General features: G+C 25.7%; 1 protein-coding gene across 1 annotated transcript; it reads left to right on the top strand.

The window, feature by feature from the left end:
- Nucleotides 1-5,837: 5,837 nt before the first annotated feature.
- On the top strand, nt 5,838-11,050 carry Phum_PHUM383750 (lethal giant larvae, putative; the record flags this gene model as incomplete). Its single annotated transcript, XM_002428424.1, has 17 exons — nt 5,838-5,921; nt 6,269-6,366; nt 6,728-6,809; nt 6,897-7,138; nt 7,237-7,378; nt 7,475-7,671; nt 7,775-7,929; nt 8,081-8,295; nt 8,376-8,594; nt 8,679-8,834; nt 8,911-9,175; nt 9,271-9,543; nt 9,628-9,875; nt 9,988-10,211; nt 10,295-10,443; nt 10,534-10,834; nt 10,930-11,050. 17 exons carry the CDS (start codon nt 5,838-5,840, stop codon nt 11,048-11,050), a joined length of 3,171 nt encoding a protein of 1,056 aa, XP_002428469.1.
- Nucleotides 11,051-11,828: the final 778 nt, after the last annotated feature.

Genomic DNA, 11,828 nt, shown 5'->3' with positions numbered 1-11,828 from the left:
AAAATTCTCCTTTCGTTTTATAACCATTATCGGTTATTCCATTTAAAAACTTTTAAATTAAAATCAAAAAGAGCAGCAACCGAATAAAACGGCCGTATCTCTTATTGATGATGATAATAATAATAATGATAATGATAATTTTTAATTAAGAAAAATTTTTTACGCGGAAAAACCTTAACGAAAATGGCGGTCGTGGGATGATGATCGGAGGGAGGTTTAAACCAATAAAATAAAATAAGTAAAAAAAAAAATTCTCGTGATTTATTTATTTATCTTTTGTTTGTTTCACGCAAAAAAAAATTAATGTAAATAAATAAATAATGATAATAATGATAATAATTAATGTCTTCTTTTTTTATTAATATTCGCGTTCTTATTCGAAAAACGAAAAGGATACATAAATCAATATAGGAAAATAGGTAACATTAATTTTGTTTTTTTTTTATTTATTTATTTATTTAAAGTTTTAAACGTGTTAAAAAATACATAATATTAATAATAATAATAATAAACATTATAGATAATTTAAAACGATTTAAAAATGGTGATAAAAAAAAAATACACGAAAACATCATCTTAATTCATCTCTAAAGATGTTGTTTCAATCAAAATTTAATTCGAGTGTGACAAACAAGAAACGATTTGATCGTAAAAAAAATTTTTATTATACAAAAAAAAAAATAAAACCGAAAGAAACGTTACGTAATCCGCCCAAAAAAATGTGTGAAATGATAATAATAATAACGAACGAACGAAAAAATTTATGGCAGAACATAAAAATAAAATTTTGAATGGCCGAAAAAAAAAGAAGAAGACATTATACTAAATTTTATTCGAGAATAAATTACCAAAACTAATTTTTTTTTTAAAATTTTTTTTTACGACTTTGATGATTTTAAATTAATTAATGACTCCTATAAATTATTATTATTATTATTAATGAAAACTCAATTTTTTAATAAATAAAAAAAAACCTTGCCTTACTAATAATAATAATTATTATTATTTTTAAACGTAATTATAACGTACGAAATTTCGTTTTTTAATTTTAATTTTAACTTTTTTTTTTTTTAAGAAAACGTTCACGCTCGTAATAAAAGCACGAGCGAAATTGTTTTTTTAAAAAGAAAATTTTTTCTAATTATTAATTACACAGAAAATGATTTTAATAATTTAAATAATGATTACACGTATGTTAATGTAGTTAATTATTAAAGTGACGATCAAATTCATATGATTAATATCGATTTTATTATTATTATTATTATTTAATTAGATTATGTTTAAAATTACCCCCCTCCCCCCACGTATAAGATTTTGATAAGGTGATAAAAAAAATTTTTTTTTTTACCAGTCGGCGGTGTTGAAATCTTCGAATGTTAATCCGGAAACAAAATGGAATCCATTTTCCAATAAGTATTTCGTTAAGTAATAATAATAATAGGAAAATGGATCAAATACCTACGAAAATAATAATAATAATAAACATTGAAAATATATTTAACGCATTCGTACGAAAATGTATTCGTTTCGTTGCGTAAATGAATTTTTAGTAAGTTAAAAAAAAAATTTACACAATTTTGTAAATTGTTTGTATTATTATTATTCTTCCAGGATGGAGGAGAACAAAAACAACAACAACAACAATAATAATAATGTTACGCCAACAAGGAGAAAAAATAGTAATAAGGACCAATGACCTTTAAAAATTTTTTTTTTTTCATCAACAATACGTTTCTTTTTCTTAAAAAAAAAAAAGTAATACAATCGTGATAAAAAAATTGACTTTGTTTTTTATTTTAATTATTACTCTTTTAATAAATTTTAAAATGGAAAATTTTTTTTGTCGTACCGACTACGGCCCTGTTTAGTTTTATTTATTTTTATAAAATTTTTGTTAAAATGGATAACGTAATCCTTTTAAAATATGTGTCTCATCGTGAAAATGGACCAACACCATCACCATCACCACAAAGCTTTGGAATTAAATTATCGAAATAATAATAATAATAATAATAATAATTATTATTATTAAAATTGTCGTCGTGTAAAAGTAAATCACACAGAGTGAGTGAGAGAGAGATAGATTTATCGCGGTTGTTTTTTTCACCTTTCATAACCTTTTTTAACAAACAATTTAAAATAAATAAAAATTTAAAAAGGTGTTGAAAATTTAAATTTTTATTTTTTAAACGTCGCGTTTTAATAATAATAATAATAATCATTGATAAAATTTAAATATTTTAAAACAGTTTTAAAACGAAACAATATATCAAAAAAAAAAAAAGTTTTAAGATGGAAGATTAATAATACAATTTTTAACGAGAATATAAATTACAAAAATATATATTGAACGTCGTTAAATTGTAATGACGAGAAAGTTTCATAAACTACAACTAATACTCTCAGGTATTAATAATAATAATAATAATAATAATAACGATGCTTAGAATTACAAATCTGAAAAGAATTTTAATTTAGTTTTTATAATTTTTTTTTTCTTTCTTTCTTTAAAAACGAATTAAAATAATAGTGGAACGAAAAAAAAAAAAAAAAATTAACTTTTCCCAATATGGCGGTAAAATGTAACAGGAAAAGGACATGAAAAAAAATTTTTTTAAATTGATTCATTTAAAAAAGATATTTTTTTCAATCAATGGATAAATTAATACATATTTCAAGGTATGTTTTAAGGTGGTGATGATGGTTTGTTTCTACCTACAACATTTTTTGTTTGTTTGTCCAGTTAAATCTGGATAAAACAGTTAAAAGTCTTGAAGGTATTTAAATGATAATTTAAAATCAATGAAATGATGATGATGTGTAAAAAACTTTATGTATTAAAAGACATTTTTTTTTTTTATTATAGATATTAAGTGAGTCAAGGTTTTCAAGTAAGAGGAGAATTTATAATAAAATATTATTATTTTTTATATTGAATTTAATATTTTATAATATAATTCGTTTCATAGTAAAATAATAAAAAGAAAGAAAGAAAAAAATTGCATTATTGGCCTTGGAATTCAACCCACCACAAATAAAAAAATTTTTATTTAATAATTTTCTATACCTAGTGTGTGTGTGTGTGTGTTAGTCATTTGTAAATTTTAAATTTCAGGTTCAGGGAAAATTTACCGGATGTTAAATAGAAAACGGTAAATCGTGTGAAAGGAATGTATAAATATTATATTTTTTTATTAAACTCTTTTATTAAATGTTTATTTAATCAAATTTATCAATAATCTATAGGATCTAGTTTAAAAAAAAAAAATTTAATAAAGATGGACAATAATATTTAGCCAAACAACATTATAGGAACTGTCTATGTGACTCATCACCAACGTTCTTTATTCTTTTATGTCAACGACCCAACGTACAAAAAATAGTCACCATTTTATCGCGTTTAAAAATACATTTAAACCATTTTATTTATATTAAAAAAATTATTTTTTTAATAAATAAATATTTTTCGTCGTGCATAACAATAAAAAATGACGATTTAATTTATTTTTATAAAAAATATTTGACAAAGATTCGTGCGGAGGAATTTCTAACATTATAAGGCAAAATAATATGGCTGCCTTGTAGCGTACATATTGTGTGTGTATTCGTTTTTAAAGTTACATTTTTTTATTTTTGTTATTTTTTTTTTTTTTTTTTGTAATAATTAAATGATTTTTTATTGGGAAATACATATGGTTTAACTAGGTATTTATTAAATTTATTATTATTTAATTATAAAAAGGATAATTTATTATAATTAATCGATTCAAAGCCGGTGTTTATTCTTTTTTAAAAAAAAAAAAATATATACACCCAATTAAGTATTTACGTGGATATTTTATTTATTCATTTTTCATAAACTGACGCATTTCTATTTAATTTTTCGTATGAATTACACGCGACCCTTTTATTTTGACTTTAATTTTAATTTAAAACATTTTTTTTAGTTCTTTAATTATATCATTTAAAAAAAAAAAAATGCATTAAAATATTTTGACAGATTAGTAAACTTATATATTCGGCATTGGTTTATTGTAAACACATAACCGCCCATATCATGTTTTTTTTTTAAATAAAACAAAAAAATTACTTGGTAACGTTTTACTTCATTTAAAAAAATTAATCATAATCATTTTATTATATAATTTTTCTACATTATTTTAATTAGTCATTTTCTTAAAAATTAAAAATTTCATTACATGTTTTTTATTTATTTTAATAATCATCATCATCATCATTATTCGAATTGAAATTCATGTTTAGGTTTTTCTATTTACTTTCCAAATCGAATAAAATTGTAAAAATTGTTTTTGAATGATATCGAGAAAATTGTTTTTTATTATAGTTAATTTTCTAATATATTTAAATCAATTTAATCATTAATAATTCTATTAATAGTTATTTAATTTGATTTTTTTCTATAATTGTAAGTATTACAACAACATTTAAATGTATATAAATACAATGTTGTACATAAATAGGTTTTATTAATTTAATTGTTATTCGAAAACAACATAACATTATTCGAATTTTTATTCATAAAGCCTAAAAATGTTATTTAATAAAAAAAAAAAAAAAAAAAAAAAATTGTAAATAATTATTTTAGGCCATGTTTTTATTACATTCGATTTTTGTTATTAAAAAAGAAGAAGAAGGAGGAAAAAAACAAAACAAACTCGATAGTTATTTTTTATATTTTGATTGTTTATATTTTTAAATTATTTTAAACTTATATATATATATATACAATATTTTATATATATTTTCATTTCATTTCTAATAATAATTATTATAATTCTATTTAATAATATTAAAATTTAATTTTAAAAGTATGTTTTTAATTTGCTATTACATAATTCGACATGAAACATTATTTTTATTCGAAACAAAACCCCATTAATTATTTTTATAAATTGATTTTGAATTGATTTAAAAAATTTTTTTTTGTATTGATTATATTTTAATTATCATCTTTTTTTTCAATTACATATTTTAATTTGTTTCGATAAAAACAAAAAACTATTAATATCGAAAGTAATGTTGAAAATTGTATTTTAAAAAAAAAAAGGAATTTTAAATTATTATTATTATGATTTTATTAATAATTAAAATTTTTTTCCCCCTTTGATTTTGTATATTAATATTTCAATTATTTTAATAAATATTTAATTATCAATATAAAAATCAAATATTGAACAATTGTAAATAGGAAATTTATCATTAATTATTTTACACGATTTGTTTGTAATGTTTTTCTCTTTTTTTTTGTTCTCCATTATAATTTCTTATTAATTACATTACTTTTGTATTTAACTTACATAGGAAAGAGCAATAGAAATTATTATTAAATAAACATTTTATCATGAAGTTTTAATGACTGTGATTTTCTATAGTATATTTTGTTAGTTATGTACATATATGTATGTATTTAAATTGAAATGTTTACAATATTAAGAAACTTTTAAGGATTCGTTTGTATGATGAATGATGAATACACCTTCATGATTTTTGAATTATTTTCTGATTTAAATTTCTTTTCATTTTAAATTTTTGTTGAAAATTTTTTATTTGATAAGTACAACAATTTTGTCACACATCTCATGAGAATTCTTTTCCACAACTTTTCTCTCTCTATCTCTCTTTCTCTCTCTCTCTGTCTCTTTTTAAAAAAAAAAAAAAAAAACTTACGTGTTTTAAAACATTCACACATATATTCTTACAGTCATTTTTTTTTTTTTTTTTGAATAACCAGTTCAAAAAAGGTTCATTAACAAATATATGTATAAGGTTTTGTAATTGAATTTTTAAACCTTTTTAAATTTCAGGTGGCGAAAATGTTAAAATTCATTAGAGGCAAGGCTCAGCAGCCTTCTGCTGATAGGCAAAAATTGCAAAAAGAACTTTTTGCATTTCGAAAGGTGAGATTTATTATATAGAAAACAAAACTATAACAAAACTTTTTTCTTTTTTTTTTTTAAAAGTTTAATTAATGCAATTGTTGCAATGAGATTTGATTGATTGAAATTTAATAGCTTTTATTATTATTATTATTTTTTTCATAAATCTTTTATAGGAAAAACTCTTAAATCGTTTTGATCATTAATAAAAATGTTTTTATTGTTATCGATTTCGACGTTAAGTAGTAATCTTGGCTTAAACGTTATTGAGTTATTTCATATTCGATCGATAAATACACGTTTCGATCACCTTAGTAATAATAATAATAATAATAATAATAATAATATTTAATGTTTTTTTTTTTTAGACTGTACATCACGGTTTTCCAAATAAACCGACAGCATTGGCTTGGGACCCAGAGCTTAAATTACTCGCAATATCTACAACAAATGGAACTCTCAAAGTGTATCCTTTTAACCAAAAAATAATAATAATAACTATTTTTTTTTTTTTTATAAAAAAAAAAGAAAAAGAAAGATGTCGGGTAAAAACAATTCGTATATTATTAAAATCGAAACAAAATAATTTTTATTTATTTTTTTGGAATAATGTTTGCTTATCGATAACACGAATCGGAAAAATGTCGGATTTCGTATTACACATGAATAAATTAAAGTTTATTTCTTTAGATTGGAAATTTAAAAAAGTTTTTTTCTTTTTTTTTTTTTATTGGAAAATATCAAAATAAAATTTTTGCCAATATATGTAAAATAATAATAATAATAATATATATATACATAAACATTTCTTACATTTTATAATTTAGTATTGGAAAACCTGGGGTTGAATTTTACGGTCAACATCACGCGGATGGAACCGTTATAAAAATACTTTTTGTACCGAATCAGGTAAAGGAAAATTTTAATATTTATTATTTCGAATTGGATTTGGTTATAATAATAATAATAATAATTATTATGTGGATTTTCATTTAGGGTCGATTGATAACTTTATGCGATAACAATTCGTTGCATTTGTGGGAGATAAACGATGGATGTCTCGCCGAAGTTAAATCTCAGGTTTTCGAGGGAAAACTTAAAAAGATATCCGCCATGTGCATTGATTCATCAAAAGAGTTATTACTTTTGGGAACGGAAGGAGGAAACGTTTACTTTTTGAATTTAAAAACTTTTCAAATGTTGGATTCAATTATTTACGTTGATATTGTTATGCAAAAGTAAAAAATTCTTTCATATTTTTTGTTGTTGTTGTTGTAATCTCTCATCGACCGAAGAGATCGACAATTCCTCATTTATTTACTTTTATAATTTTTAGTTTGCCTTCTTCTTATAAAATAACAAATCCTGGAGCCGTGGAAGCAATCGCAGAACAACCCGGAAATCCGAATCACATTTTAATAGGTTACACAAGAGGCCTCATCGTTTTATGGGATAATTCAAATCCGTCTAATAAAAAAGTAAATAATTAAAAGATCGATTGATTGATTGATTGATGTCGTTTTTCCGATGATCAAACAAACGCATTTCGACTCTTTTAATTTTTTTTTTTGTAGATTTTTATGAATCCGCAACAGTTGGAATGTCTCTGTTGGTTTTCCAACGGAACGAAATTTGCTAGCTCGCACAACGATGGCAGTTACGCATTTTGGGATGTTGAATCCGAAGATAAACCCGTTGAAGAGCCCACAACTTTGTACGGACCGTTCCCGTGTAAACCCATAACGAAATTATTATGGGTTGAAACGGAAAGGTATTCATTGCAAAATAACCTTTTTTACGAAAAGTTTTTTTTTATTTTTTATTTTTTTTAATTGTAAGAACGTATATTATTTTTACCTTTTCATTGTTTTCAGAGAAGATCTTATTATATTTTCGGGTGGCATGCCTCGAGCTAGTTACAGTGAAAAGTATACGGTTACGGTTTACGGAAGTAATGGTAAAACTCACGCAGTATTAGATTTCACATCAAAAGTTATTGACTTTATATACTTGGAGAGCGAAACGACAAGTAATTAAATTCAAAACTTTTTAATTTTTTTTTTTTTTTGCAAATTTTATTATTGAATTCCGACATTTATTGGAAAATATTTAATGGGTAATCATTTATTTTTAACTTAAAATTATTAATCGATTATTGAATTATGAATTATTGTGTCCAGGTGAGCCAGGGATATTATTGGTTTTGGCGGAAGAAGAATTAATTGCTGTCGATCTTAATAACGAAGACATGAAAATGATATTATTACCATATTTAGCATCACTTCACGCCAGTGCGGTTACTTGCTCTTATCACGTTTCAAATGTGCCTAAACAGTTACATGAATCTTTGAAAGAAGCTGGTTTGCGTCAAATGCAAGATTTTTATAGCGATAGAGTAATAATCTTTTGTATTGTACATAAAAATCGAATTATTTACCAAGTTTTGATTTAAAAAATATTTTTTTTTTTGGTTAGAAATGGCCCACATTAGGTGGAAGAGTATTACAAGAAGTGGAGGAATCTGATACTTGCGAATTGTTATTAACGGGACACGAAGATGGAACTGTTAGATTTTGGGATTGTACCGGCGTTGCGTTTGCGTCTTTGTACAAGTTTTCAAGTGCTCCATTATTCACAAGTGATCTTCCAGTTTCGCCTAACGAAGAAGAAGACGAATGGCCACCATTCAAAAAAGTAAAGTGTTTTACTAACGTTGTTTTAAATCGCGTAAAAAATTGTTACGAAATACCTATAACTTTTTTTTTTTCTATGGTTTAGATCGGAACGTTCGATCCATATTCCGACGATCCGCGTTTGGCTGTGAAAAAAGTTTGGCTTTGTCCAAAATCTGGGACCTTAGTTGTAGCCGGTACCGCAGGTCATGTCATCGTTGCTACTTTTGGTGAAGAAGTATCGGTCGATTCTCAAATTCCCGTGAGTATTTTTTTTTTTTTTTTATTATGAATTTGAAAGTTTAGAATTTTTTCAAATATGTTTGTTTTCCATGCAGGTTAGAACTGTAAACATTGTTTCTGACCGAGACAATTTCGTATGGAAAGGTTACGAGGCATTGACGTTAACCAAACAACCTCCAACGGATTCATCGAGTTTGCAAGTTTCTTCCATTTTGCAATTGCATCCACCAGCATCCGTAACGGCATTGTGCTGTTCCACTGAATTGGGTTTAATTGCTGTCGGTACCGCTCACGGTTTGGCACTCTATGATTATATAAGAATGCAGCCGGTCGTGACGAAATGCACATTAAATTCGAATGGTACAGCAAACTTGTTCAAAGTTTTATAATAATTTTTTTTTTTGTAAGTTTGAATCTAAATTTTTTTTTTTCGATTTTTCTTAATTACCTTTCAGACTTATCGAGTGCAGGCGAGGGACCCATTTCACGACGAAAGTCATTAAAAAAATCATTGCGAGAATCTTTCCGTCGTTTGAGAAGGGGACGCACAACAAAAGGCAGTAGTAGCGAAGAAAAAAGAGGTCATGCATCACCCATTAAAGGACACACAATTGGGAGTCCGATTGAAACGCGTCCTGTCGAAAGACAAATCGAAGCCAGACCCGTGGACGATTCGATGGGTGGTACCGTACGATGCGTACATTTAGCGAATACATTCCTGATTTCAAGTAAGAATTCGATGATGACAACAATAAGTAAAATATAGCTGCTATTAATTCTCTCGTTTATTTTTAATTAAACAATTATTTCAGTGCAAAATATCAGTCCGACATTTTGGGCTGGCACCAATAATGGAACCGTGTATGCCTTTACGATATCGATGCCGCCTCGTCAGAAGAGAAGAGAAGAAAACGTTCATAGTCAGTTAGGAAAAGAAATACAGTTAAAACATAGAGCGCCAGTTCTTTCAGTCACAGTAATTGATTCCAATAACGTGCCTCTAAACAAAGACAGTGTCGTGCCGCACAGGGTATTAATTTGCAGCGAAGAACAATTTAAGGTTGTTTTAAATTTCAAATTTATTATTATTATTATTATAAAATCATGTCACGTGTTTAAAAAAAAAAATTGGCAACAATTTCAAATGTTCGCATGCATTTTTTTTTCGACAGGTATTCACATTGCCGGGATTGAAACCCATGGGAAAATTAAAATTGACTGCACACGAAGGTTGCCGAGTTAGAAAAACAAATTTTGCAAAATTTTCGACCGGGGATAAACGCACTTCGGAAACTTGTTTGGTATGTTTAACAAATTTAGGAGACTGCCTCGTTTTAAACGTGCCTGAATTCAGAAGACAATTGAATGCCGCAGTTGTTCCACCCGAAGATGTCCAGTGAGTTGAAAAAAAATTTCTTCTTTTTTTCAAAAAAAGATCATCGCAGGTTTTTTAATTAAAAAAAATTTTTTTTTGCGCAGCGGCATATACAGTCTAACGTTTACTTCCCATGGCGAAGCATTTTATCTTCATTCGTCGAGCGAATATCAAAGAATATCATTAAGCACATCAAAAGTGACGCCATTGGCATGCAAGTTAGATTTGCCTGAATCCGTAAGAGAGAAAGAAGGTCGGTCGGAAATTAATTTTTTATATAAAAATCATTATTATTAATCGATAGGAATCGAAAAAAAATGATGGATTTTTTTTTTTTAAATAGAATCGGACGAAGTCGCCGAAGACGAAACGTCAGAAAACGAAGAAGATGTAAAAGATGTAAAAGAAGAAGAAGACGGCGAAGGAGAAGGAAAGGATAATGATGATGAGGATAACGATAAAGAAATGAAAAACGGATTCGATGGCGGCGAAACGAAAGGAGAAAAAAATGTCGACGATGACGTGCCTTTGGCGAACGGATCTCTTTTGGGAAAATTAAAACCCGTCGAAAATGGTGTGGACGAAAACAAATTGGATTTTAGCATCGGCGACATAACGGTCGATTCCGTTAAAGAACACATTACGTGAGTTCACTCCCACCTCCTCCTGCCCCCTACTCCCTACTTCCCTCCCCCAAAAAAAAATTTCACACATTTAAAATGTTTTTGTTTTCCAACAGGAACATTAATCATACGAGCGAAGACAATTCGGAGCAAGAGGAAGTCAAAAGTAGTTCGGTCGTTATAAAATCCACGACGACGACGACGATAACGGAAACGAACGTCACGTTGCCCGCCTAATGAAAAAACAACAAAAAAGTTTTTACAAAGCAGCCAACAAAAAAAAAAAAAAAAACAAAAAAAGAAAAGAAAAGAGAAAAAACAAAATTTCATTTGTTATAATTTTTTTTTTTTTTTCTTCTTCTATCATCTATTGCGTCATGAAATATATGTTTACAAAACATACACGTTATGTTTACTATTGTTGTGCGTGCGTGAGTGCGTAAAAATGATTTTATACTTATTATTATTATTATTATTATTTTATACATTATGAAAAAAATGTATAGGAAAAAAAAAAAAAGGAAAATTTTATTTATTTCGAATAACGATTTCTTTTGTTTTTTTTTATTTAAATTTTCGTACTTAAAACAAACGAATAAGTAATTTTAATTTTTTATAACGAATTCATAAATTAAAAATCAACGATTTGATTTTATTTTTTTAATTTTTTACTTTATTATTATTATTATTATTATTATTATTATTATTATTATTATTATTATTATTATTATCATTATTATTATCATTATTATTATTATTGTTGTTTGAAATAAAATGGGCGCGTTATTATTATTAAACGCCGTTAGTTGTATAGAAGTTAACAAAATGAATGAATGAGTGTAATAATAATTTTTCGGAAATGATACATAATACATAATAATAATAATATATCTTAAATAATTTTATTATCACTTATCAATATTATTATTATTATCGTCTAACGGGTTATTTCTATAAAAGTGAAGGAGAAATTTCCATTGCGTATTATTATTATTATTCGCCGATCGATTTATTT

This window comes from Pediculus humanus, genomic scaffold (genome assembly GCF_000006295.1).
Source record: "Pediculus humanus corporis 1103172107866 genomic scaffold, whole genome shotgun sequence".
Lineage (NCBI taxonomy): Eukaryota > Metazoa > Arthropoda > Insecta > Psocodea > Pediculidae > Pediculus > Pediculus humanus.
This window is presented reverse-complemented; position numbering and strand designations above follow the sequence as displayed.